The sequence below is a fragment of the Pogoniulus pusillus genome, chromosome 8 (assembly GCF_015220805.1).
Source record: "Pogoniulus pusillus isolate bPogPus1 chromosome 8, bPogPus1.pri, whole genome shotgun sequence".
Lineage (NCBI taxonomy): Eukaryota > Metazoa > Chordata > Aves > Piciformes > Lybiidae > Pogoniulus > Pogoniulus pusillus.
Genome location: NC_087271.1, coordinates 37,655,378 through 37,680,615, shown reverse-complemented (window position 1 = coordinate 37,680,615; position 25,238 = coordinate 37,655,378). Strand labels below are relative to the sequence as shown.

The 25,238-nt window shown below is 54.8% G+C and overlaps 1 protein-coding gene across 1 annotated transcript; it reads left to right on the top strand.

Annotated features, from left to right (window-relative positions):
- Nucleotides 1–24,675, top strand: LAMC2 (laminin subunit gamma 2). The gene is made up of 23 exons (XM_064148325.1): nt 1–182; nt 5,388–5,576; nt 6,026–6,155; nt 7,932–8,030; nt 8,548–8,684; nt 9,370–9,492; nt 9,598–9,787; nt 10,962–11,074; nt 12,403–12,621; nt 13,785–13,964; nt 14,682–14,915; nt 15,125–15,261; nt 16,122–16,275; nt 16,399–16,604; nt 16,875–16,954; nt 18,252–18,389; nt 20,396–20,540; nt 20,771–20,920; nt 21,415–21,529; nt 21,616–21,815; nt 23,376–23,534; nt 23,623–23,722; nt 23,912–24,675. The coding sequence occupies exons 1-23, from the start codon at nt 101–103 to the stop codon at nt 24,160–24,162; spliced, it is 3,531 nt and encodes a 1,176-aa protein (XP_064004395.1). The 5' UTR covers nt 1–100; the 3' UTR covers nt 24,163–24,675.
- Nucleotides 24,676–25,238: the final 563 nt, after the last annotated feature.

The window sequence follows — 25,238 nt, the reverse complement described above, 5'->3', positions numbered from 1 at the left end:
CGCTCTTCCTGCTGGGAGTGGCTCAGGTGGAGCCGCCGATAAGTAACACCCGGAAAGAAGGCAGCGGCTCGGGAGCTCCGTGTGCTGCCCGGCGCCAGGAATGGCCGAGCGCTGGCTCCTGCCCCTCTGCTCCCTCCTGGCTGCCCTCCTGCCTGCAGCCCTGAGCTCCAACGGAGGCCAAGGTGAGGCTTTGGGGAAGGTTGGCTGCTGCCTGCTGCGCGCTGCAGCCCTGCCCCAGCGCCTGAGAGTCGCTGGGAGCCAGCCGGGCGCTGCTGGGATGCTCTCCCCTCCCGCCTCTGGGATTAAAACTGAGCCTCCAGGTGCTTCTCCTTATGCTTTCCCGGGCTTAAATATTCCGTGAGGTCTTTGTTTTTCCTCCCCGGTACCCCCCTTAAGTACCTCACTGCTGTGCAATTCTGTATTGCTCTCTGGTGAGAGTGCTGAGAGCCTGGAGGGGGCTGCCCAGGGAGGTGGTTGAGGCCCCATGGCTGGAGGTGTTTCAGGCCAGGCTGGCTGAGGCTGTGTGCAGCCTGCTCTAGGGTAGGGTGTCCCTGCCTGTGGCCGGGGGGTTGGAACTGCCTGCTCCTTGTGGTCCCTCCCAACCCTGACTGATTCTATGCTTCTAGGTTGTAGTTGCATTGACTTAGAGTCTGGAGGTGGGGGTGATGGCCAGGAGTGGGTTTCCACAGGTGTTTTGTAGATGCTGAGTGATTTCAGGGTGTTTTTTGGTCTGAAGTGCACCCACTAGGCTTGGGCTTGGTCTCTGCTCAGTTTGCTTTCACGTACAGTGCAATGTGAGAGTGGAAAGAAATGCTGACTAAGGGGGTTGTGTTTGTTTTCTTGTTAAAAAGAGACCTGGTTTGCTTGATGTGCTGCTTGGGTAATTATCACAGCAGGCTTAATTGCATGCACATTTTAAACTGCTGCTGTAGAGTCTTCCCACCCCCCCTCCTGGCAGCGTGTTGGGGATTGCTGCTTGTGCAGGGACTGAGGAACCTATTTCTGCATGGCAGTCGGTGACTGGGCAGGCTGCAGCAGACCTGCTGCTGAGGCACAGAGCCCCAGCATGGCAGGGGTTGGAAGGGACCTCCGGAGATCACCTAGTCCAACCCCCTTGCTGAAGCAGGGGCACCCACAGAGGGTTGCCAATGATCACAACATCCAGGTGGGCTTGGGATCGCTCTGGAGAAAGAGACTCCACCAACCCTTCCAGGCAGCCTGCTCCAGGGCTCCAGCACCCTCCTTTGTGTTTAGGTGGAACCTCCTGGGTTCCAGTTTGTGCCCATTGCCTCTTGTCCTGTCACTGGGAAGAGTCTGCTCCCATCCTCTTTCCCCCAACCCTTTAGGTCTTGCTGAGCATTGACCAGACCCCCTCTCAGGCTGCTCTTCTCTGGGCTAAACAGCCCCAGGGCTCTCAGCCTTTCCTTCTCACAGAGATGCTCCGAGCCCCTCGGCACCTTTGTAACCTCCACTGCACTCTCTCCATTAATTCCCTGTCTCTCTTGAACTGGGCAGCCCAGAACTGGACCTGCTAGTCTAGATGTGGTCTCACCAGGGCAGAGAGGGAGAAGAACCTCCCTCAACGTGCTGGTCACACTCTTCTTAATGCACCCTAGGATGCCATGGGGTCAATGAGGTGTCTGCCTCAGCGTGGGTGGAAAGGAGAAGACACCAAATGTCAGGTTTTAGCTCCTGGTGGCTAGTTCCTCCCTGCCCATGCATATGGAGCCCCTAGAGCTCCAAGCAGGTCTTGCTCCTCCTCACAGACCCAGGGGCCAACCTCATTTCTTGCTTTTGTGGATTTCAGAAGATAATCTAGAAGGTCTAAAGCTGCCTATACTCTTCTCCCAGCCTTTCTGCTGTGGGAATTTGTTTCAGTACAGCAAATAAGGATTTTTTTCATCCTTTATTCTGCTGGGCAGGAGCTGGGGGAGTGATGTCCTGCTGGATGTATGCTGTAGACCTCTTTAACCCTGGTGTAGCACTGCAGAAATCCAGCTGCAAAGCTGCTCCTTTGTGAAGCTTGTTCTTCTCCACAGCTGTCTGGGAGCTGAATGATCTCTGGGTACCTGGATACAAGGATTGCCCTGCCCTTTGGTCCTCATTTTTCCAGCTGCTCCTGTGTGCTACCTCTTGTTAGCCACTCCAGTGCCTCAGGGTACCTGGATACAAGGATTGCCTTGCCCTTTGGTCCTCATTTTTCCAGCAGCTCCTGTGTGCTCCATTTTGTTAGCCACAGTATCACCAAGGTTGGAAGAGACCTCATAGATCATCAAGTCCAACCCTTTACCACACAGCTCAAGGCCAGACCATGGCACCAAGTGCCACGTCCAGTCCTGCCTTGAACAGCTCCAGGGACGGCGACTCCACCACCTCCCTGCCCTTTGGTCCTCATTTTTCCAGCAGCTCCTGTGTGTTCCATCTTGTTAGCCACTCCAGTGCCTCACTCTGCCTGAGTCCTGGAGAACACCAGCAACAGGAGCAGCTACACCAGAGAAGTGGTGGCACTAATCTGCACCCCCATCTTCAATGGCTTTGGGTCTGAATCTAGGCTAGGGTTGGAGAAGTGAAGAGTTTGCTGCAGCTCCAGGCCAAGATCTGAAGAAAGGTGGTTTTTGTTCCCCAAGGGCAGGCAGCTCATGCCTGTAATTCAGCAGCCCAGTAAAGCCTCCAGATTACGCAGACTAGTGACACATGGGCGGAGGTGAAGATGATCCTTGTGGAGAACTTGATGATCCTTATGGATCCCTTCCAACTTGAGGCATTTTAGCTGTAGTGTAAGGGGGATGAGGGGTGGGACTGATGCCAAGCAGTCCTAGAATCATAGAATCAGCCAGGTTGGAAGAGACCTCCAAGCTCAGCCAGTCCAACCTAGCACCCAGCCCTGGCCAAGTAACCAGACCATGGCACTGAGTAACCAGACCATGGCACTGAGTAACCAGACCATGGCACTGAGTAACCAGACCACGGCACTGAGTCCTGAGCCTGAATAGCTGGAGGAAAGTCTCACACAGCTGCTGTGGGTGGCTTGTCTGCATTGCCTCTGCCCTTTTGTGCTGGCATGTCCATGGGGGCTCTAGACACCCTAAGAGGCAGGACTCTGCACCTGCAGGCCCTTTCCCAGCAGGCTGGAGTGGCAGCAGCTCCTGCAGATGGGTCTCGGTGCCCCGGTGGCCAGGCTGCGAGGTGAGGGCTGTGTTTGCCCCAGCTCAAGAAATGTCTCTCTGTGTTTGTTGGAGCATGAGGTCACCTCTGCTCCTGGCAACAGGCCCGGCTGCTGCTCGCTGAGTGCCTCTGTCTGGTATGTGGGTGTTGATGGGCGTGGGAGGGCGGTGGGCAGTGCCCAGCTCTGAACGTGCTTGGGTGGTGAGCGCAGGAGGCTTCTCCTGCTCCCGGGAGGCACAGATGGAGAGAAATGGGGACCTTGCATCCTCAGGCTAAGCTGAGCCAGAGCAGTGGGAAGGAGGAGCCTCCACTATCGTCACATACAATCATGCTGCAGGTTTCTGCTTGCTTTTGGATCTCCTCCACCTCCCTGTGCTGTCAGAGGGGAGCTAAGCTGGGGGTGGGAAGTTGGAGACTTCATGTCCCAGTGAGGTCAGCAGAGGTTCTTGGAGGGATGTTGAGGGGCCCGTGGTAGCATCAGGGTGCTTTAGAGCAGCTCATCAGCAGTTCATCTGCAGCTCATCTGCTTTTCCCTCAGCGTGTTTGTGTCGGTTTGGGGGTACCTATCCCCCCACTCTTAGGAAATCACACAGGCTAGACTCAGCCCAGCTGGAAATTAAGAGTGAAGTTTTACATTTACAGCTCAGCACAAGATACAAGCAGGTATTTACAATGTCTACAGCTATAGACAGAAACAGACAAGTTAAAAAGCAATACAGAAACACAGCAGCCCTCCCAGAAACCAGAGTCCCCAGGAGGGGCTCCCAACCACCCTTCCACCTCCTTTCCATCCCTCTACCTTATCCCAGACTTTGCCTTCCGTGCAAGGTGAGCTTGGAGGATTGGCCAGGGAGGGTTAGGAAGCAGAAAGATTAGTTACACAGAAGCAGCTGAGGGAGAGAAGTGCAGGCTGCCAGAGACACACAGCAACTCTGTTATCTATGTTTGTGTTCTTGCTTTTACCCATCTCAGCAAGCCTGTGAGTGCAGCAGCCATCACCACTGTTTCCTTTTCACAGCCTAGCATCTAATTCCTCTCACTAAAATATCCTCATTAGCCTCAAACGATCACAGTGTTTGTTTCTCCTGCCTGTCTTTGCCACCCATTCTTTCAAGCGTGTCTGCTTCCCTCAGTTGTGCTGAGGAACTGCTCAGACACAAAGGTCCTCAGGCTTAAGCACTCTAGAAGTGGCTGCCAGGGCTTTGGTGAGAGGAGGCTGCAGGAGAAGATCTAAGTAACTCTCTGAAGATCAGCACTAGAGCAGGCATTTCTGGTGAGGTGCCTGCAAGTCTACTCTGCAAAGGTCCCATCTGTCCTGGCTGTAGTGGGATGCAGCAGTTATTCTTCCCCTGTACTCAGCACTGCTCAGGCCACACCTTGAGTGCTGTGTCCAGTTCTGGGCCCCTCAATTCAAGAAGGATGTTGAGGTGCTGGAACATGTCCAGAGAAGGGCAACAAAGCTGGTGAGGGGCCTGGAGCACAAATCCTATGAGGAGAGGTTGAGGGAGCTGGGCCTGTTTAGCCTGGAGAAGAGGAGGCTCAGGGGTGATCTTATTACTGTCTACAACTACCTGAAGGGGCATTGTAGCCAGGTGGGGGGTGGCCTCTTCTCCTAGGTAACCAGCAACAGAACAAGGGGACACAGTCTCAAGTTGTGCCAGGGTAGGTATAGGCTGGATGTTAGGAGGAAGTTCTTCACAGAGAGAGTGATTGGCATTGGAATGGGCTGCCAGGGAGGTGGTGGAGGCACCGTCCCTGGGGGTCTTCAAGCAAAGCCTGGCTGAGGCACTTAGTGCCATGGTCTGGTTGATTGGATAGGGCTGGGTGCTAGGTTGGACTGGATGATCTTGGAGGTCTCTTCCAACCTGGTTGATTCTATGCCCATCCCTCCTGGTGCCTACCATGCAGCGATGTGAGCAGCTGCAGCTTTTCCTGAGGGGGGTGGTGGGTTGAGATGACCTGTGTCACCTCGCTTGGCTTGGGGTGGTCTGCCCACCCTGGGCTGTTCCAGCAGTGAAACCAGTCATAGCTCCACAGTGTGAGCATGAGGAGCATGGTGTGGGCACCGGTGGCACAGAGCTGGCCGATGGAGGCAGGGCTGATGGAGCAGAGCGAGAGCAGGAGGTTTGCGTTGCATGGCCTCGTTCCTTGCCCATGGAGAGGGCATCGCAGCTTCACAGCTGGTGCCTGCAGCAGTTGACAGGTGTCTCTGCTCTCCCCAGCCTGTGACTGCAACGGGATGTCCCGGCAGTGCATCTTCGACTGGTACCTGCTGAGGGAGACGGGGAACGGGTACCGCTGCCTCGGCTGCCTGGGCAACACGGAGGGCGCCCGCTGCGAGCGCTGCAAGGAAGGCTTCTTCCGCCGGCGCGACCGGGACTGCTGCCTGCCCTGCCGCTGCCACCCCCACGGTACGTGGTCGCTGTTCCTGGAGGGGACGGGGCTGGGGCAGGGGGGTGAGGGGGCTTAAAGAACCCAAGAACTGTTTTGGTTGGGAGAGACCTTTCAGAAGCACCATAGGGTCCTTGCAGAGGCACCAAATCAAGGTCTACCCTCTAGAGAGGGTCTGGCAAAGAAAAAATCTTCTCTGCTTGTTTTTCACGCCCTGGAGTTCATCTTGTCCTTCACAAGGACGTTTATGGTGGGAAAGAGTAACCTCATCCTGGATATCCGATCAGTTCCTGCTAGGATTTGCATCCTCCTGCACCAGACAGGGAGGCTGGAGCGACCTTAACGGCCACACTTGGTGTCTCAGCCCTGTGGCAAACCTCAAGGGGGACCTGCTGCTGAGCCTGGGTTGCCTGCTGGCAGCATTGCAGGGAGGTGCCCATCCCAACTTCTCCTCCCTCTCCTCCCACAGGTTCCCTCAGCCCACAGTGTGACAGTGATGGCTGGTGCAGCTGCAAACCTGGCGTGACGGGCAAGAAGTGTGACCAGTGCCAGCCAGGCTTTGAGTCCCTCTCTGAGGCTGGGTGCCAGAGGATCGGGCAGTAAGTGCCAGCAACCACCAGTGGCATGGTGACAGCTGGAGGGCAGCCTCCAGAGCTCTCCCAGCTGCTGCAAAGAGCCTGTGCAAGGGCAGAGGCAGATTATCCCATGGCAGCACACCAGCAGCCTTAAGCTGCCTTACTGGGAGTGGGTTTAAGCGGGGTTGGACCTCTATTCCAGCCTGCAGAGCTTGCTGTCACTCCACAGGGTCAGAATCTGAGCTCAGCACCTCCTCATTATCCAGGTGAAGTCAAATGGGCGACACACAGGCTGGTGGAGTCGCTGTCCCTGGGGCTGTTCAAGGCAAGGTTGGATGTGGCACTTGGTGCCATGGTCTGGCCTTGAGCTCTGTGGTAAAGGGTTGGACTTGATGATCTGTGAGATCTGTTCCAGCCCTGATGATACTGTGATAAGCCAGGGTGGGTCTGCCTGGTATCAGTGCCCCTTCCAAGGACTGCCCTCATGCAGGGATGTGCACACAAAAATCAACCCTTCCTTTGCAGGAAGACCTTTTGAACATCTTTTGAAGTGCTGCTGATTTGGCTTCCTCAGCACTGTGTCCTCCTCTTCTTTGTTTCATAGCACCATAGAATGAGTTATCAAGGTTAGAAGAGACCTTGAGTCCAGCTGTTAACCCAGCACTGCCAGTCACCACTAAACCACCTCCCTCAGCGCTCCAGCTACATGGTTTTGAAGTCTCTCCAGGGAAGGGGGAGTCCACTGCTGCCCTTGGCAGCCTGTTCCAGGCTTAGACAGCCTTTTGGGGAAGAAATTGTTGCTAATGTTCAACTTAAACCTCCCCTGGTGCAACCTGAAGCCATTTCTTCTTAGAATCATAGAATCAACCAGGTTGGAAGAGACTTCCAAGATCACCCAGTCCAACCTAGCACCCAGCCCTGGCCAATCAACCAGACCATGGCACTAAGTGCTTCAGCCAGGCTTGGCTTCAACACCTCCAGGGATGGTGACTCCACCACCTCCCTGGGCAGCCCATTCCAATGGCAAATTCCTCTCTCTCTTGTCCTATCATTTGTTACCTGGGTGAAGAGTTGACTGCCACCACACTCCAACCTCCTTTAAGGGAGCTGTAGAGATAGAGGTCTCTCCTCAGCCTCCTCTTCTCCCAGCTAAGCAACCCCAGTTCCCTCAGCTGCTCCTCACCAGACCTGTCCTCTACACCTTTTGCCAGCTTTATTACCCTTCCCTGAACACGCTCCAGCACCTCTATGTTCTTCTTGAAGTGATCAGTCCAGTACTTCAAATGTAGCCTCACTGGAGACCAGCACATGGGGACATTCCCTTCCCTACTGCTGCTGGCTGCACTGTTGCTGATACAGGCCAGGATCTTGGTGGCCTTCACCCTGCTGCTACTCCTTGTTGGGGCCCCGAGAGGCAGAGGGTGGGGGGCAAGGGGTGGCTGTCGGCAGCCTTGCTGCCAAACCTGGCCCTCTGCCTGAGCCATCCTGGTGTATTGCTGCCTGTTGGAACTCAGCCAAGGTCTGTTAAACTCAGTCAGAGTTGATCAAGCTGAGAAGAGCTTTGCTTTGCCCCTGAGTCTGGTGCTCTGGGGTGTGCTGGGGTGGTAGTGATGGATGCTGTCTCAGCCTGGCATCTGTTCTGCTGCAGCTGGATTGCTTGCAGCAATGTCTCTGCTGATTACCTTTCTTCTTCTGGCATGGGATTGGTAGCTGGGGGGGTGTCCTAATTTTCATATAACTCCTGGAGAGTCCCAGGCCAAGCTGGAAATGCAGGTAGAGACTCTGCCCATGCCGTTGCAGGAGCCTGCAGTGTGAGTGTGACCCGGCTGGCAGCACCGGCAGCTGCTCCTCTGGCCTCTGTGTCTGCAAGGCGAGCACCACTGGGGAGCGGTGCCAGAGGTGGGTGTCAGGAGGACTTCCCAGCCCACTGCGTGGCACATCCTCCATCTCCCAGGACATTGCACATCCCTACCTCACTATCCCAGCCTTCCAATGACCTTGAACCATGACTGGCATGAGATATCTGGTTGTGTTGGTCAGGAAGAGGAGAAAATGGACTTAGAATCAGTCAGGGCTGGAAGGGACCACGAGGATCATCTAGTTCCAACCCCCTGCCATGGCCAGGGACACCCTGCCCTAGAGCAGGCTGCACACAGCCTCGTCCAGCCTGGCCTTAAACACCTCCAGCCACGGGGCCTCAACCACCTCCCTGGGCAACCCATTCCAGCCTCTCACCACTCTCATGCTCAACAACTTCCTCCTCACATCCAGGCTGAATCTCCCCATCTCCAGCTTTGCTCCATTCCCCCTAGTCCTGTCTCTGCCTGACAGCCTAAAAAGTCCCTGCCCAGCTTTTTTGTAGGCCCCCTTCAGATACTGCCTTGACTGCTGTCATCTTCTTGTGCCCCCCACCCAGGTGCAAGAGGAACTTCTACAACCTGGATGCCAGAAACCCTGCGGGATGCTCCCCATGCTTTTGCTATGGCCACTCCACTGCCTGCGTCGGCGACGATAACTACAGCGTCTACAACATCACCTCCACCTTCCAGAGAGGTGAAGCCCAAGCAGGACATTCCCTATAGCTCCTGCAGGTGTTTAAGTAGAACCTCCTGGGTTCCTGTTTGTGCCCATTGCCCCTTGTCCTGCCATTGGGCACCACTGGAAAGAGTCTGGCCTCATCCTCTTGTCCCCCACCCTTTAGCTCTTGTCAGGCATTGACCAGATCTGCTCTCAGGCTGCTCTTCTCTGGGCTAAACAGCCCCAGGTGTCTCAACATTTCCTCTTCACAGACATGCTCCAGGCCCCTCAGCATCTTCATAGCCTCTGCTGCACTCTCTCCAGTAGTTCCCTGTCTGTCTTGAACTTGGGATCCCAAAACTGGACCCAGTACACCAGATGTGGCTTCAGCAGGGCAGAGTAGAGGGGTTTGTCCTCCCTTCTATTTGGCATCCTGGAGGAGTCTCCTGGTTTGAAGCTCTGTTGGGAGTCCTTTTGGCTCCATCATAGGTAGAACTAGTGTGTGAGGACTGGGTGAATCTTCATCATGTATTTCTTGCAGCTGGGAGGAAACCTCTATGCCTAGGCTTGGCTTGTTTCAGCACAGGAACATCTGTGTTGCCCCCTTAGAAGTCAAGGGGCAGGGAGCTGGAGGGTTTTGATAAGAGACAACTTGAGAAAGTCGCTTTAGTCCTGGAAACACCTTCACTGCCCCCCTAACTGCTCCTGGTTGGTGCTGCAGGTGCTGAAGGCTGGCGAGGTGTCCATGAAAGTGGCTCCCCAGCCCAACTCCAGTGGTCCCCACGCCATCAGGATGCCTTCATAGCGGCGAGGAGATCGGAGCCCATATACTTCATGGCACCTGGTAGGTGTGAGATTAGCAGTGATTTGATCTGAGCTCACAGGCCCAGCCTTTAAGAGGAAAGCAAAGTTTTAAGGCTTTACTTTTCTCCTTTCCTTCCCTTTGCAGCAAAATTCCTTGGGAACCAGCAGCTGAGCTATGGCCAGACACTCTCCTTCGACTACCGCCTGGACCGAGGGGGACGCCACCCATCGCCACATGATGTGGTCCTGGAAGGAGATGGCCTGAGAATCACAGCCCCCTTCTTGCCCCAGGAGAAGATCCTGCCCTGTGGTGTCAGCCATACATACACATTCAGGTAGAGAGATGTTAGGGCCGTTGGAGAAGGGTGAGCAAGAAAGGCTGTGACTTCAAGGAACTCCTGGGTTCAGGTGTACTCCTGCAGAGGTGGCAAAGGATTGCCTGGTCGGGCTGGATGTGTCTCTGGTGCTTCCCTCTTGGATGAGGAGATTGCTTTGTGAGAGGGGCAGTAGAAGAACAGCTGACACCAAGATAGGAGCAGGTGTGGATCTGTTGGAAGATAGGAGAGCCCTGCAGGGGGACCTGGCCAGGCTGGATGGGTGGGCAGAGGCCAATGGGATGAGACTGAACAAGGCCAAGTGCAGGGTTCTGCACTTTGGTCACAACAACCTCAAGCAGCACTGCAGGCTGGGGCCAGAGTGGCTGAGAGCACCCAAGCAGAGAGGGACCTGGGGGTGCTGGGAGAGAGGAGCTGAAGCTGAGGCAGCAGTGCCCAGGTGGGCAGCAGAGCCAATGGCATCCTGGGCTGGCTCAGGAGCAGTGTGGGCAGCAGGACAAGGGAGGTTCTTCTTCCCCTGTACTCAGCACTGGTCAGGCCACCCCTTGAGTGCTGTGTCCAGTTCTGGGCTCCTGAATTGAAGAGAGATGTTGAGGTGCTGGAAGGTGTCCACAGAAGGGCAAGGAAGCTGATGAGGGGCCTGGAGCACAGCCCTGTGAGGAGAGGCTGAGGGTGTTTAGGCTGGAGAAGAGGAGGCTCAGGGCAGAGCTCATTGCTGTCTACAGCTCCCTGAAGGGAGGCTGTAGCCAGGTGGGATTGGTCTCTTCTGCCAGGCAAGCAGCAACAGAACAAGGGGACACAGTCTCAAGTTGTGCTGTGGGAGGTCTAGGCTGGATGTGAGGAGGAAGTTGTTGGCAGAGAGAGTGATTGGCATTGGAATGGGCTGCCCAGGGAGGTGGAGGCTTTGTCCCTGGAGGTGTTGAAGCCAAGCCTGGCACTTAGTGCCATGGTCTGGTTGATTGGCCAGGGCTGGGTGCTAGGTTGGCCTGGCTGATCTTGGAGATCTCTTCCAACCTGGTTGATTCTATGCTATGTTATACTTTGCTGGGGGTCAGACATAAGAGTGTAGGTTGTTTGCCAAAGCCTTGAGCTCAGGAGGGAGATGGGTGAGGGCTGCTGCATTTTCTGGGTGAGACATCTCATTTTCTTGAATCTGGTTCTACTTCTCCCCCAGGCTGGATGAGCACTCAAGTAGCCAGTGGATCCCGAGGCTGAATCACTTTGAGTATCGCAGGCTGCTGGGGAACCTGACAGCTCTCTGGATCAGAGCCACCTTTGGGGAGTACAGTAAGTGGAGGGAGAGCCTGCAGGGCCAAAGCTGGCTTCTTCTCATTGCTGGACAAGCCAAGTTTCTGGGGGGAGGCACCTTTGATGTCTCCCTGGCTTGAGTTGGAAGGGACCTTAAAGCTCATCTAGTTCCATCTGCCCTTCCATGGGCAGGGATGTCACCTCCTAGACCAGATCACTCAAAGTCACATCCAGCCTGGGCTTAAACACTTCCAGGGATGAGGCATCCATAACTTATCTGGGAAACTCATTGCAGTGTTTTGCCACCCTCAGAGCAAAGAGCTTCTTCCTATTGTCCAATCTAAATCTGCTCTTCTCTAGTTCCACACCATTGTCCCTCATAGTGTCACCACAAGCCCTTATATAAAGTCCCTCCCCAGGGTAGCCCCCTTCAGGTAGAGCAGGGAGATATTAATGTCTCCTCAGAGCCTTCTCTTCTCCCAGCTGAGCAGCCCCAACTCTCTCAGCCTGTCCCCATGGGGGAGGTCCTCCAGCCCTCTGATCATCTTTGTGGGCCTCGTCTGGACCCTCTCCAGCAGATCCATGTCCTTCTTGTGTTGGGAACTCCAGAGCCGGATGCAGTACTCCTGGTGTGGTCTCACAAGAGCAGAGTAAAAGGGGAGAATCCTCTCCCATGACCTGCTGGCCACTCCTTTGATGCAGCCCAGGAAACATTTGATGTTTAAAGGTGCCCTAAAATGGGCAAAACGAAATTATGATGAAATGGAGCAAAATTACAACAGTGTGGATGGGAAAGCTTTGGCTGCAGTCTGTCTGTCCATGGGTGTCATGAGGAAATATGCCACTGCTGGATGGCCTGGGCAGGGAAAGCTTTGGCTGCAGTCTGTCTGTCCATGGGTGTCATGAGGAAATATGCCACTGCTGGATGGCCTGGGCAGGGAAAGCTTTGGCTGCAGTCTGTCTGTCCGTGGGTGTCATGAGGAAATATGCCACTGCTGGATGGCCTGGGCAGGGAAAGCTTTGGCTGCAGTCTGTCTGTCCGTGGGTGTCATGAGGAAATATGCCACTGCTGGATGGCCTGGGCAGGGAAAGCTTTGGCTGCAGTCTGTCTGTCCATGGGTGTCATGAGGAAATATGCCACTGCTGGATGGCCTGGGCAGGGAAAGCTTTGGCTGCAGTCTGTCTGTCCGTGGGTGTCATGAGGAAATATGCCACTGCTGGATGGCCTGGGCAGGGAAAGCTTTGGCTGCAGTCTGTCTGTCCATGGGTGTCATGAGGAAATATGCCACCGCTGGATGGCCTGGGCACGAGGGTGCTGCAGGTGGAGCTGCTGGTGCCCAGAGGTGAGCAGTTGCATCTCCCTGCAGGCACCGGCTACATCGACAACGTCACCTTGGTGTCAGCACGGCCTGTGGCTGGAGTCCCTGCTCCTTGGGTGGAACGCTGCGAGTGCCCAGAAGGCTACCAGGGCCAGTTCTGCGAGAGCTGTGCCCCTGGCTACCGCAGGGACATCCCCAGCATGGGGCCCTTCAGCACCTGTGTGCCCTGTGAGTGCCAAGGGGGAGGAATCTGTGACCCCAACACCGGTAAGAGAAGTCACCTCCACGCTGTGTTTGTAGGGGTGTGGGGTTGCAGGGCGACTGCCTTGGAGCCTGTGGCCATTTCTAGCTCAGGCATAGGGGAGAGGTGAACACTGCAGGGATAGGCCATGGAATGGCAACAATTGATGCTCCAATGAAACGATATTAACTTATCCAGAGCTGTGTCTAGGAGCACAGCTTGGACCTTCCTCTTGCTGCTTTCTGCCGCTTGAGCTGCGCCTGTTGCTGTCTTCCCCTCACTGCTGTTGCTTTGCTGCTCTGCCGCCCATTGACCCCTTCCCCGTCCTCGTTAAGGTGGGTGTATTTCTCTAGCAGTTTACTTCTCCTTATGCTGTTAGAGATAAACTATGAGGAAAACACAATTTCATCTCTCCCTGACTTTCCCAACAAATCCGTGTTGTGGTGAGTTTATTCTACCGGGGCAGGGATCCACCTAAACCCGAGGCAGGGTCCCATGAGCTGAGCTAGAGGGAGCTGTGGAGGGGCACTGAGTGGGGACAATAGCACTGAGCTGGGGGGCAGGAGTGTGGAGAAACATCATGGAGAAAACCACTTGGAGCACTGCAGTCAGAAACAGAGGTAAGATGATTGGGACCGAATCGGGTTTAGATGATGCTCATTTGAGAGAGAGAAAGTAGCTCCTACTGCATGGACAGAATCATAGATTCATGGAATCGTTTTGGTTGGAAAAAAGCCTTGAAGATCATCAAGGCTAAGCCTTCACCCAGTACTGCCAGGTTGCCACTGAACCACGTCCCTCAGCACCACGTTTTCCTGGCTTTGAAATGCCTCCAGGGATGGGGAGCATTTCATCACACACTGCCTGGTGCCTTGACAGCCTTTTTGGAGAAGAAATTGTTCCTAGTGTCCAACCTAAACCTCTCCTGGTGCAACCTGAGACTGTTTCCTCTTGTCCTATCACTTGCTACTTTGCCCTTCGCTCGTGCTGAGGAGCTAACAGGCAGATAAGTGGAGTATGTGTGGGGCAGGTGTGGGGATCTCAAAGGTATCCAGCAGAGGATGCTGGAACATCGGTGCTTGTGCTGCGGTAGGTGGCATGGCCACCAGCAAAGGCTGTCCAGGAGCCTTTGGTGGAGCATGTCCTGCCAGAGGTGAGAGCTAACTAAGCCCTGGCCTTCCTTCTTCAGGTGAATGCTACTCAGGAGATGAAAACGTGGGCAATATTGTCAGCTGCCCCTTCGGCTTCTACCGAGACCCCCAGCAGCCCTACATCTGCAGCCCATGTCCCTGCAGCAATGGCCAAGGCTGCTCAGTGATGCCTGGTGGTGAGGAAGTCATCTGTGACCACTGTCCCCCTGGAGCTACTGGTAATGCCTTTCTACATGTTGCTTCTGCTCTGCTTTGCTCCAGAGCTTCTACCCTCTGTATGGGGAGATGAAAGCATCACTGGGTCGAGATGCTTGAAGCTGAGGAGGTATAGGCTTGCTATTAGAAGGAAGTTCTTTCCAGAGAGAGTGATTGGCATTGGAATGGGAATTGGAATGAGTGATTGGCAGTGTCCAGGGAGGTGGTGGAGTCACCGTCCCTGGAGGTGTTGAAGAAAAGCCTGGATGAGGCACTTAGTGCCATGGTCTAGTTGATTGGGCAGGGCTGGGTGCTAGGTTGGGCTGGATGAGCTTGGAGGTCTCTTCCAACCTGGTTGATTCTGTGATCCAAATCACCTCAGCCTACAGCACCACTGCTCCCACCTGTAACAGGGCATTTCAGCCCTGAAGGCTGAGTAAGCACACATCACCCTGTCCCAGGAAAGGTTCTCATCTCAACAGATAACATGGATGGAAAAAAGATGGGTGCAGAGGGAAGAGAACTGAAAAACAGGGGTTATAAAACCCAAACAACAAACAAGGAGGGGAAGACTTGCCCAAAGTCAGTTGTTGCACCAAGCTTTGGGGAGCCTGCCTGGTGTGTAGTGACCTGGCTGTGATGGTGAGGAGAGCGCAGATGTAATGCTAACCTTGATGGAGCTGAATGTCCTTCTGTCTGTGGGGCAAGAACGTGAGCTTCTCCTCATCCTCCTTTCCCAGGAGCCGATTGTGAGTACTGTGCTGATGGCTACTTTGGAGACCCAGCAGCTTCCCGGCCCTGCCAGCCATGTCAGTGCAACGGCAACGTGGAGCCCAACGCCGTGGGCAACTGCGACCGCCGGACGGGAGAGTGCCTCAAGTGCCTCTACAACACTGCCGGCTTCTACTGCCACCGCTGCAAGGATGGCTTCTTCGGCAACGCCCTGGCCCCAGACCCTGCCCACAAGTGCCGAGGTGAGAGCTGGGCACTGTCTCAGCTGGCAGGGAGGAGCGCAGAATGGTTTGAGGGGAAGGGGGAAGCTGCAAAAGCTGAGGCTGTTCTGTGCCTAGTCTCCAGTAGGAGAAAAGCAAGAGGAGGGAGGGATAGAGGGAGGGAGGGATGAATGTGACAAGACTTGAGGTGGCAACAGGCTCTTCTGACTCTGTGGCACTGCAACCTGCAGCCTGTGAATGCAACTCGCTAGGGGCTGAGCCCCTGAAGTGCAGGAGTGATGGGAGCTGCATCTGCAAGCCTGGTTTTGAAGGTCTCAACTGTGAAGAGAGTGAGTGCCCTGCTTGCTACGACCAGGTGAAAGCCCAGGTGAGTATCTATGGCAGCTGTGGGACCACTGAAAGGCAAAGCATACAGAGAGACACCCTCAAGCACCAGCAGTAGTGTGGCCAGAAGTGGTAGGGCAGGGATTGCCCCCCTGTACTGGACACTGGTCAGGCCACACTTTGAGTGTTGGGTTCAGTTTTGGGTCTCTCATTATAAGGACACTGAAGCGCTGGAGTGGGGGCAGAGAAGAGTAGCAAAGCTGGTGAAGGGTGTGGAGAACAGATTTGGTCAGGAGCAGCCGAGGGATCTGGGGTTGTTTAGCCTGGAGAAAAGCAGGCTGAAGGGAGACATTCTGCATCTCTACAACTCCCTGAAACAGTTAGAGCCAGGTCAGTCTCTTATAACAAGTAATAGGACAGGAGGAAATGGCCTCAAGTTGCACCAGAGAGGTTTAGATTGAACAGGAGCAATGATTTCTTCCCAAAAGGTTTGTCAAGCTGTAACACAGGCTGCCCAGGGCAGTGGTGGAGTCTCCATCCCTGGAGGGGTTGAACAGCCATGTAGATGTGGTGCTGAGGAACATGGTTTAGAGATGTCCTGGCAGTGCTGGGTGAAGGATTGGACTCGATGATCTCACAGGTCTCTTCTAACCAAAACAGTTCTGTGATCCTATGATCTCCTGCTGGTGTGGGATAGAAGTGATTTTCCAGTCTGTGCCTGAACTTTGGGGTTGTACCTGATGCAACTGATAAAAAGCTCAAAGACATAGAGCTGCTGGTCCATTGTACCCCATCAAAAATGAGCTCTGCATCTTCTGGCCAGACTGTTGCCTTCTCACCCTGGTCTTTCCACCATGGGTTCAGGACCGTGCTGGCTGATGGTCTGGTCTGCTGTGATTGCAGGTGGGCCTGTACCTGCAGCAGCTGTCAGAGCTGGAGCTGCTGTTCTCAGAGGTGCAAGCCGGTGGTGGGGCTGGGAGTCAAGAGCTGGAGCAGAGGATGCAGCTGGCTGAGGAGATGCTGAGGACCATCCTTGGGGAAGCCCTGAGCCTACAAGGTACCACCTACCCACTGCCTTCTGATGGGGCCGTGTGTGCTGCGACAGGGGAGGGCTTTGCCGCTTGCGTCTTTCTGCTCAGCCATGAGTTCCTCTTCAGCCTTCCTCCTTCCTTCTCACCAGCCTCTGACAGGTCTCTGGAAAGCCGTGTGGCCAGGATGAAGGGACAAGGGTCCAGCTCCCAGAGCCGCTTGGATGAGGTCAAGGCGACAGTGGGGAGGCTGCAGTCTCTTGGAAGCCAGTACGAGAGGCAGGTGCGGGAGACCCAGCAGCTGCTGGAGAGAGCCAAGCTGGACCTGGACCGCAGCGGAGCTGCCCTGCGTCGAGTGGTAAGAGCATCTTCATGCAGCTTGCTCCTGGTCTGGCCCAGGGCTGAAGAAACTTCCGTGGAGAAGGCAAGAATTTCACATATCCCTGTTAGTGCATTTGTGTTGTGAGTGCAAAAGCTGTTCTGGTGGTCCTCTCTGCAGGACCAGAACATGGAGAGGTGCTGGCAGGGGTCTTTTAGGGGCTGGGTTGTGCTGTGGTTGTCTCTTTCACTGGTGAACTGGATGCAGAGCAGAGAAGGACACTCACTCCCTCTCCTCCTTCCTCCTTAGTCTGTTCCTGTTTCAAATCTTCCCGGGGGCTCCAATCAGTTCTTGATGATGGTCCAGGAGGCTCTGAGGCTGGCCAACAGGTGAGTCACACCTGTTGTCACCTGAGAGAGATGGGAGGGAGACTGAGATCCTGCTAGGCACTTAGAAGATATTTGCCCCAGCCACCAGGCTGAATCTGCCATTGGCCCTCTGCCATCCCTGGAGCCAAAGCAAGATGTATCTGCTGGGCTGGCCTCACTGCCCTGAAGAGCTGTCCACCTTTCAGGCTGGTGTCAGATGTGCTGTAGAAGTATCTTTGGGGTCAGAATTTGTCTCATGGATGTCTGGTTGGAACTGGTAGCATCTACCTCCCCTCTGGTGCTCCTGTAGCTATGGCACATGCAGAAGGGACAAGCCAAATATGTCTCCCCTTCTCCAACATGCTGCATGACCTGAGGGGGTCCAACCTGAGTCTTGCATTTGGGTTACAACAACTCCATGAACACTTAAGCTGTGGGGCAGATTGGCTGGAAAGTTGTATGATGGAACATGACCTAGGGGTGTTGATCAGCACCTAGTTGAATATAACCCAACATGTGCCCATGTAGCCAGAAAGGCCACCAGCATCCTAGTGTGTTTCAGCAACAGTGTGACCAGCAGGACCAGACCAGTGATGGTCTCCCTGTGCTCAGCACTGGTGGGGCTGCAGCATGGGTACTGGAGTTCCCCAATGCCCCAGTATCAGTACACCTCACCCATCCTTAAACATTGGGCTCAGATTCAGTCTATTCACTATTAAGAAGGACGTTAAGGTGCTGGGGAGCACCCAAGAAGGGTAACAGAGCTGGTAAGGGGTGTAGAGCAGAAATCTCCTGAGGAGCAGCTGAGGGAACTGGGGTTGTTTAGCCTGGAGAAAAGGAGGCTGAAGGGAGACCTTCTCTATCTCTACAAATCCCTGAAATGAGGTTAGACCTTCTGGGTCTCTACAGTTCCCTGAAGGGAGTTTGCAGCCAGGTGAGCATGTTTATTTTTTTTCCCTACTAACAAGTGACAGGACAAGAAACGGCCTCAGCTTGCACCAGGAGAGGTTTAGGTGGGACATGAGGAACAAGTTCATCTCCCCAAAGGGTTGTCAAGCCTTGGAACAGGCTGCCCAGGACAGTGGTGGATTTCCAGCCCCTGGAGGGGTTTAAAAGCTGTGTAGATGTGGTGTCAAGGGACATGGTTTAGAGGGGTCCTGGTAGCACTGGGTTAAAGTTGAATTCAATCTTAAAGATTTTCCCATCCTAAACAATTCTATGACTCTTTGAGTCTGTAACTCAGAATCACTAAATCCAAAGGCAGAGCAGAAAGCTCAGGTGGGAAACCTTTCTCACAACCCCCCTCTGTGCTTTGCAGCCACTCCCAAGCTGCCAGTACCATTGAGCAAGCCGCGAAGACAGCGTGGGAGGATGCACGGCAGGCGCTGGAGCTGGTGCGTGCAGCTGCTGGTGGAGAGGAGGCTGCTGCCAGCTCCCTGCAGGGGCTGCTCGGGACGTGAGTGAAAGCTGCGTGTCGTGGGGGGAGTTTGGGAGGGAGGAAAGGGGTGGCCAAGTGTCCATGCCCCCTTCCCTGCCTCCCCACTGGAGTGATGGAGATAAGCAGCTGGTGACAGAGCAAGCAGGGGCTTGTCTGGGTTTTGGTCCCTGGTGGGTCTGGACAACGGAGAAGAGCATTGATGGTTGGGCTCAGTGATCTTACAGCTCTCCTCCAAGTGAAACAGTCTACGGCTGTTGGCTCTCTGGAGTATCTGCTTCCCACTCCATAGACCCTTAGGCTCCTGGGGACCTGCCTGCAGATGGGGAAGGGGTGCAACACTATGTGTGTCAGCAGGCTGCTGGGACTAACTTCCAGGTGTGGCTGCACAGCTGAGTTGGCTTTAGCCCAAGGGTAGATTTAAGTCCCTGTTGCCTGGATGGATTTCTTGGTTGCAGTGGTACCCTCTCAGCTCCAAGGGTAGATTGAACTCCCTGTTGCCTGGATGGATTTCTTGGTTGCAGTGGTGCCCTCTCAGCTCCAAGGGTAGATTGAACTCCCTGTTGCCTGGATGGATTTCTTGGTTGCAGTGGTGCCCTCTCAGCTCCAAGGGTAGATTGAACTCCCTGTTGCCTGGATGGATTTCTTGGTTGCAGTGGTGCCCTCTCAGCTCCAAGGGTAGATTGAACTCCCTGTTGCCTGGATGGATTTCTTGTTTGCAGTGGTGCCCTCTCAGCTCCAAGGGTAGATTGAACTCCCTGTTTTCTGGATGGATTTCTTGTTTGCAGTGGTGCCCTCTCAGCTCCAAGGGTAGATTGAACTCCCTATATTCTGGATGGATTTCTTGTTTGCAGTGGTGCCCTCTCAGCTCCAAGGGTAGATTGAACTCCCTATATTCTGGATGGATTTCTTGTTTGCAGTGGTGCCCTCTCAGCTCCAAGGGTAGATTGAACTCCCTATATTCTGGATGGGTTTCTTGTTTGCAGTGGTGCCCTCTCAGCTCCAAGGGTAGATTGAACTCCCTATATTCTGGATGGATTTCTTGTTTGCAGTGGTGCCCTCTCAGCTCCAAGGGTAGATTGAACTCCCTGTATTCTGGATGGATTTCTTGGTTGCAGTGGTGCCCTCTCAGCTCCAAGGGTAGATTGAACTCCCTGTTGCCTGGATGGATTTCTTGGTTGCAGTGGTGCCCTCTCAGCTCCAAGGGTAGATTGAACTCCCTGTTTTCTGGATGGATTTCTTGTTTGCAGTGGTGCCCTCTCAGCTCCAAGGGTAGATTGAACTCCCTATATTCTGGATGGATTTCTTGTTTGCAGTGGTGCCCTCTCAGCTCCAAGGGTAGATTGAACTCCCTGTATTCTGGATGGATTTCTTGGTTGCAGTGGTGCCCTCTCAGCTCCAAGGGTAGATTGAACTCCCTGTTGCCTGGATGGATTTCTTGGTTGCAGTGGTGCCCTCTCAGCTCCAAGGGTAGATTGAACTCCCTGTTGCCTGGATGGGTTTCTTGATTGCAGTGGTGCCCTCTCAGCTCCAAGGGTTGATTGAACTCCCTGTTTTCTGGATGGATTTCTTGGTTGCAGTAGTGCCCTCTCAGCTCCAAGGGTAGATTGAACTCCCTGTTGCCTGGATGGATTTCTTGGTTGCAGTGGTGCCCTCTCAGGTCCCACCGTGGTGCTGGGACTTTGCACATTGCTGGTGAGGTGTTGGCACAGGCCTGAGCAGAGAGAAGCTGCTAAACAGGGATGTGCAGGAGGAAACATCCAATGGCAGGACAAGAATTAACAGAGCTACCATGGAGGCCATGAGGGTTCAGCTGGTGTGAACTACCTTCAGTTTGTGGAACAAGAGCCAAGGGACACCCCAGCATTGTCCATGGGGTTGAGATGTGAGGATGTTTGTGGTTAGCTTTCCCTGCCTAACTTGTGTGAGGCCTTGGAGAGAGTGACTAAGTCTGTGTTAGACATGTGCTGTGGTATGGGGTTGGCAGCTTGGCTGGGACCATGCTCTTCAACCTCCTGTCTGTGCAGGTATGAAGAGCTGAAGTCACTGTCTGGAGGCTTGAAGGCTGAAGCTGATGGCATGGCCTCTGAGGCAGATAAGGCTTATCAGGCCAGCCTGGTGCTCCTCAGCTCCCTGTCCCGCCTGATGAAGACCAACATTGGATCCTTTGAGGTGAGGACTTCATGACTATTGGACCAAGAGATCTTCTGCTGCTCTCCCCTATGCCCTTCCTGCTACTCTGCCAGCAGCTCAGCCCTTCCCAAGAGTCCATGCCCACTGGAGAGCCACTGGATGTTTATTTTCCCACCCTTTTGCCACTGTAGCTGCTTGCCATGGTTGTTCCCAGGAACACTAGGGAGATACTGGAGCTCCCAGGCAGTCACCTCATCTGTGTGTTTCAGGGGGAGGCCACCCAGCTGAAGCAGGATGTCAGCACTCTCCTGAGCACGGTGGACACCTACATGGCACAGTACAGGCAGCTGCAGAGTCGCACAGGGCGCTGGGAGGAGGACATCAAGCAGCTGCTGCAGAGGGGAGAGGGCGAGAGAGCGGTAAGGGCTTGGCTGGGGGCTGTGACTTGGGTCACCTTCAACATGAGCTGGAGCCCTGCTGAGATGTCCATAGCACCAGCACTGCAAGGTGCTGTCCTAACTTCTTCACCAAAGGGCATCTACTCAACCTGCTACAAGGTAGTCCCTTTCCTCCACTTGGGGCTGACCTTCTAGAGTTGCTGGGAGACCTCATCACACTGCACAGAGCTGCTGATGCAGGCTCTCACCTCCTCCGTGTCAGGCAGGTTGAAGAACTGCTCCTGGAGAGATTAGAGCTCAGATGAGTCAGGATGACTGGAGCTGGTTGAGGAGCACCAGCACAAACCAGTGCTGACAGAGCAGGCTGCAGTGGCTTTGATTCAGGGGCTGCAACAGGAATCTGGGGACAGGCTAATGGGTCTTCATTCCCAACACAGCTCCTTGCAGGCAGCTTTGGGACTGTGTCCCATACTGTGTCCTTTACCTGTCTGTTGTGTGCCTTTGGCTCGTTACAGATGCTGACACAGCTGCTGTCCCGAGCCAGCCTTGCCAGGAGCACAGCCCTGCAAGCTGTGGGTGCTGGCAATGCCACCTTCTATGAGGTGGAGCAGATCCTGAAGAGCCTCCGGGGTAATGTCCTAAAATCCCTTCCTTCCCCTCCCTTGTGGGACCTCCCAGGGGTAGTGTGGCTTCATTTCCACCTGCACCCCTTCCAGAGTTCAACCTGCAAGCAGATGATAAAAGAAGAGAAGCAGAAGATGCTATGAGGAGGCTACCAATTATCAGCAGCATGGTGGCAAGTGCCAAGGAGAAGACAGGCCGAGCTGAAGGGATTCTGGGCAGTGCCACTTCTGAATCCAAGGCAGCCAGCAGTGCAGCAGAGGAAGCAAAGGAGATCACCATGGGGATCCAGCAGGTGAGGACAGGCTCTGGTGCTACTGATGGCAGAAAGGGTTTGAAAGGGAGAGCTGTGGAGGAGAGGAGATGGATGGTAGCCTTCTGGTGGGTATGTTGCATTGATTTGACCAACAAAGCCAACAGCATCCTGGCTTGGATCAGCAACAGCGTGGCCAGCAGGACTAGAATGGTCCCCACATAATCAGCACCAGCTGGGTCATACCTTGAATACTGGGCTCAGTTTTGGGCCAGTCCCTCCAAGGAGGACATGGAGGAGCTGGAGTGTGTCCAAAGAAGGGCAACAAAGGTGTGGATAGTCTGGAGAAGAGCTCTTGTGCAGAGCATCTGAAGGAACTGGGCTTGTTTAGTCTGGGAAAGGAGGCTGGGGGTGGAGAGGGGGAGAACTCACTGCTCTCTACAGCTCCCTGAAAGGTTGGGGCCAGGTAGGGGCTGTCTCTTCTCCCAAGCAATAAGACAAGAGAAAATGGTCTCGAGGTGCAGCAGGGAAGGTTTAGATTGGACACTGAGGAGCAATTTGATCCCCAAAAGGATTGTGAAGCCTGGAACAGGCTGCTCAGGGCAGTGGCAGAGTCCCCACCCCTGAAGGGACTGAAAAGCCATGCAGATGTGGTGCTACAGGGCATGGTTCCCTGGTGACCTGGCAGTGCTAGAGTAAGGGTCAGACTCAATGATCTCACAGGTCTCTTCCACTCCAAACAGTTCCATAGTTCTATGACTTTCAGATCTGATCTGTTGATATTTAGGCTGATGTTTGTCCACAGTGGATCGTGCAGTGACCAGAGCTGGCTGTAGAGGAGAGGGGAGTGTGTGGATCTCTACAGGTGCATCTGTCCCATGGGAGTCTCTGTGGCATCTTTTGACCATCAAGGAGATGTTTTTCACTTCCACAGTTAGTCACTGGCAGGCTTGTAAGCTCCCAGAGTTGGTGTTGATGGGTTTGACTCCTTGATGTGGGTTATAAATCCCCAGAGATTTGCTGATGTGCAGCTGTGGTGGAGCCATGGTGATAGAAACAACTCTGGAGCAACTGGCAGGGGAACGTGAAGGATGCACCTCTGCTGTAAGCACAGACTGAAAGAGTTGGGGCTGTGCAGGCTGCAGAAGAGGAGGCTCCCAGGTGACCTTCTTGTGGCCTTCCAGCATCTGAAGGGGGCTACAAAAAAGCTGGGGAGGGACTTATGAGGCTGTCAGGGAGTGACAGGACTGGGGGGAATGGAGCAAAGCTGGAGTGAGGAGATTCAGCCTGGATGTGAGGAGGAAGTTGTTGAGCAGGAGAGTGGTGAGAGGCTGGAATGGGTTGCCCAGGGAGGTGGTTGAGGTCCCATGGCTGGAGGTGTTTAAGGCCAGGCTGGCTGAGGCTGTGTGCAGCCTGCTCTAGGGTAGGGTGTCCCTGGGCATGGCAAGAGGCTTGGAACTGGCTGCTCCTTGTGGTCCCTTCCAATCCTGACTGATTCTATGATGCAGGACAGCCTGTGGCAGTTGTCCATCGGTGCCTTGGTGCACCTGGCATGGTTTTGTCCATGTTCTGCCAGTCTGAAAGTGCCTCTGCCTTCCCCAGGAGATCACACGGCTGAAGGTAGAAGCCAACAAGACAGCTGATGGTGTCCTCACCCTGGAGAAGGCAGTGGCCACCCTGCAGCGTCAGGCCAAGGAAGCGGATGGTGAATTTGAGAGGAAGCTCTCAGAGGTTGAGGCAGATGCTGCTGCAATACAGGAGGTGGGTCCTCATCTGCCTTGCCTTGCCCCTCTCCCTGTTGACTTTTGGGCCAGACTTCACTTCATGGCTGCCCTCTTGCCTTCTTCAGACAGCTCAGGAGGCTCAGGCAGCTCACGCCAAGGCTGGCCGGGCAGGATCAGCCGTGCAGGAGACACTGAGTGGCCTGGAAGAGCTGCTGCGTCTTATGAGTAGGTCTTGCACCACTGTTGTAGGGCCGTGGTGGGGTCTAAGACAGGGGTGCTGGGAGCTGTGTGAGCAGCTGCCTCGGGTGCTGCCTGTGAAAGGCCTGGGCAGCAGGACAGAGGAGTATCTAGAGAAGTCTGGTGCTCAGCCTCCGTGACTCATTGCCTCTTCCTTGTTTCCCCCCTGTGCAACAGACCAGCCTGGTGCCGTGGATGAGGCTGGGCTGGAGCAGCTGGAGATGAACTTCAGCAAAGCCAAGGGCAGGAGCAGGCAGCTGAAGGATGCGATGCTGGCGCTGGAGCAGACAGCTGCGCTGCAGAGGGCGCGGGTGCAGGCTCTGGAGAGCAGCACCGACCAGATCCTGGCGGACATTAAGAACCTGGAGGAGATCCAGAGGAGCCTGCCTACAGGCTGTTACAACACAAAAGCCATCGAGCTGCCCTGAGCCGGCTCTGCAAAGGCTGCAGCAGCTGCCAGGCTGGGAAGGCAGCAGATGCTGGCCCAGCTGCCCTCCCCGAGCCTGGCAGGACCAGTTGTGTCTGGTAGTGCTGAACTGATCCTCGCCCTCGAGGTCAGCGTGGTGGCTGAAGTCCACATCCTTATGCTGCCCCCTCCCGGAGGCTTCCCCTTTCCCCAAGCAGTCTGTCCCCTGGGCACAGGGGGAAGATGCCTGCTTGTGAAGGTGCTGCTGACTGCAGAACATCCCGTTCCTACAGCATTCCAGAGGGGCAGGCAGGGACTGCAGAACATCCCATTCCTACAGCATTCCAGAGGGGCAGGCAGGGACTGCAGAACATCCCATTCCTACAGCATTCCAGAGGGGCAGGCAGGGACTGCAGAACATCCCATTCCTACAGCATTCCAGAGGGGCAGGCAGGGACTGCAGAACATCCCATTCCTGCAGCATTCCAGAGGGGCAGGCAGGGACTGCAGAACATCCCATTCCTGCAGCATTCCAGAGGGGCAGGCAGGGACTGCAGAACATCCCATTCCTGCAGCATTCCAGAGGGGCAGGCAGGGACTGCAGAACATCCCATTCCTGCAGCATTCCAGAGGGGCAGGCAGGGACTGCAGAACATCCCATTCCTGCAGCATTCCAGAGGGGCAGGCAGGGGTTGTCTCGCCTTGACCCCAAGGCTTTGCCTGGTTCAAAGGCAAAGACTGTGGCTGAGAGGTTCTCCATCTCCTGTGAAGCCTCCCTCCTGGTCTGGCATGCAGGCAAAGAGTAGAGTCCTTGCTTTTGACATTGCCACCACTCCACCTCCACATGTTCCCCACGGGGCCTTCCTTGACTTCAGCAGCTCAGGAGGCAAGGAGTGAGCCATGTGAAGTGGCAGCTGGGAGATAAGAGGTTAGATCTGGGACACTGGTGTTGCTTCACGTGGCTTTCTTCTTCCAGCTTGCCCAGCCCTTGCCTCTCTAGGCCTGGAGCTGGTGTGCCTTTTGCTGTGGGCTTGGATGCTGCTGCTGCCCCTTCTCATAGAGCTGCTGCTCTCCCGTGGTGCCTCTCAGTGAGGTGGT